This window comes from Plectropomus leopardus, unplaced genomic scaffold (genome assembly GCF_008729295.1).
Source record: "Plectropomus leopardus isolate mb unplaced genomic scaffold, YSFRI_Pleo_2.0 unplaced_scaffold25456, whole genome shotgun sequence".
In the NCBI taxonomy this organism is placed as follows: domain Eukaryota; kingdom Metazoa; phylum Chordata; class Actinopteri; order Perciformes; family Serranidae; genus Plectropomus; species Plectropomus leopardus.
This window is the reverse complement of record NW_024627664.1, coordinates 1-2,241: the sequence shown is the minus strand read 5'-3', so window position 1 is coordinate 2,241 and position 2,241 is coordinate 1. Positions and strand designations below refer to the sequence as shown.

At 44.9% G+C, this 2,241-nt stretch overlaps 1 protein-coding gene across 1 annotated transcript; it reads left to right on the top strand.

Annotated features, from left to right (window-relative positions):
- Positions 1 to 7: 7 nt before the first annotated feature.
- On the top strand, positions 8 to 1,965 carry LOC121966666 (NACHT, LRR and PYD domains-containing protein 12-like; the record flags this gene model as incomplete). The annotated part of the gene is made up of 3 exons (XM_042516735.1): positions 8 to 655; positions 1,117 to 1,290; positions 1,792 to 1,965. Coding segments are annotated over exons 1-3 (956 nt in total), but the record flags the coding sequence as incomplete, so codon positions are not given.
- Positions 1,966 to 2,241: the final 276 nt, after the last annotated feature.

Sequence of the window (2,241 nt, the reverse complement as noted above, 5' to 3'; positions counted from 1 at the left end):
ACTGCTTCGTCCATCTGAGCGTTCAGGAGTTTCTGGCTGCAGTCTACATGTTCCACTGTTACACTAACAGGAGGACAGAGGTCCTGAAGGACTTCCTGGGGAATGACTGGAATAGTCACCGATCCCTAAGTGATTTTTTTAGGAGTGCCATGAACAATGACAGCACTGACGGCAGTGGTCCTAATTACCCCTCCTTGGACAAGTTCCTGAAGAGAGTCATGGAAAAATCCCTCCAAAGTAAGAATGGCCACCTGGACCTGTTTGTTCGCTTCCTCCATGGCCTCGCTCTGGAGTCCAACCAGAGACTGTTAGGAGGCCTGCTGGGTTGCACTGACAGCAGCCCAGAAGTCATCCAGAGAGCCATCAGCAACCTGAACAAGATGAACGTGTACGAGATCTCTCCTGACAGAAGCATTAACATCTTCCACTGTCTGCTGGAGATGAACGACCACTTGGTCCATCAGGAGATCCAAGAATTCCTGCTGTCGGAGAGTCGATCGGAGAGGGAGCTGTCGGTGGTCCACTGCTCGGCTCTGGCCTACATGCTGCAGATGTCGGAGGAGGTTCTGGATGAGCTGGACCTAAAGAAGTACAACACCTCAGACCACGGACGACTGAAACTGATTCCAGCTGTTAGGAACTGCAGGAAGGCCGTGTAAGCCCAGATCTGATCAACTTTCAAAGCAACGTGGCTTAGTTCTTCAAATATATGCTGAAATTTATTTTTATTATTCTTGAAGGTTCTGCATGTGACACACAGAACACTGATGTAGTAGCAAACCACTATTTGCTGTGTGTTGAACAGTCAGTACATTAATGTGATGGCAGAAAAAGTGGAGTTATTGTGTCAGTCAGACTAAGCCTTCACCTGCAGGGTACAGCCCTCAGCTGCCAGGTACAGACAGGTACAGACAGGTACAGCCCTCAGCTGCCAGGTACAGACAGGTACAGCCCTCAGCTGCCAGGTACAGCCCACAGTCCACCACCCAATTGGGCTGTGGATGACTTCAATGTCACAACTCAAAAGCAAATGTTACCAAAAACAGGAAGTGTCAAACTATTTTGCCGTCAAATGCACACTGTGTTTCATATTTTGTTTGAAATGTGTTACGACAGACTGACGGGCTGCAAACTCTCAGAGACTCACTGTGAAGTTGTGGCCTCGGCTCTGAAGTCCAGCCCGTCCCATCTGAGACAGCTGGACCTGAGTAACAACAAGCTGCTGGATTCGGAGGTGAAGCTGCTGTCTGCTGGACTGGAGAGCTCAAACTGTAAACTGGAAACACTGAGGTCAGTTCCACCGACTGGAGATTATGGACCTTTTTTTTTCCTTGTATACAATAAATTCAATCTGAGGATTTTGGTTGATAAATTATCAGAATTTGCCTGAGATAAATGTCAGTCTTGTCAGAAATGTTCTGTCTGTCCAAATGGCCAAGTGTCAACCATCGGCCTAAAAGATGTCAGGACTGATGAGGCTGCACAGTGTGTAAAAGCACGAGTGAGGTTGTTGAGGATGTGATGATGGATTATAAATGTCTTTTTATCATGTGATGATGCAACCATAACAGAATGAAAACGTCACCCCACTCACTGTAGGCAGAAGCTTATTGATGACGACACAGTCATGTTTCGCTACACATTTAAAACCTGAGCAGATCTGGGCAGAAGGACGTCGTATGCTGTAAAGCCCTCTGAGGCAAACCGTGTTTTGTGATAATGGGCTTTATAAATAAAATTGACTTGATTTGACTTCTAATCAAAGTGGTTTTATCTTTATTCTTTGCTCAGACTGAGGGGCTGCAGGCTGTCAGAGACCGGCTGTGCCTCTCTGTTCTCGGCGTTGAAGTCTAACCCATCTCACCTGACAGAGCTGGAACTGAGTGATAACTACCTGCAGGGTACAGGTCTGAAGCAGCTGTGTGGTTTTCTGCAGAGTTCAAACTGCAGACTGAAGACTCTGAGGTCAGTTCACCGACTCTCCCTGCTGTAGATTCTGCTTTATTAGCAACTCAACCCTCAATTTACGCACAAATTAGGGCTGTCAAACCATTATTTTTTAAAACTTGTTATTAATCGCAGAATTTTAATAGTTAATCGCAATAATTGTATTTCTTAATCACATCATTTCAATTCCATTATTCTGCATTTGAACTAAACAATTCTGAAGTTCATATTAATAAGCTGAAGCAATTCTTAATAAACTGTCAAAATGAAGAACAAAATGACATTAAAAAAAAA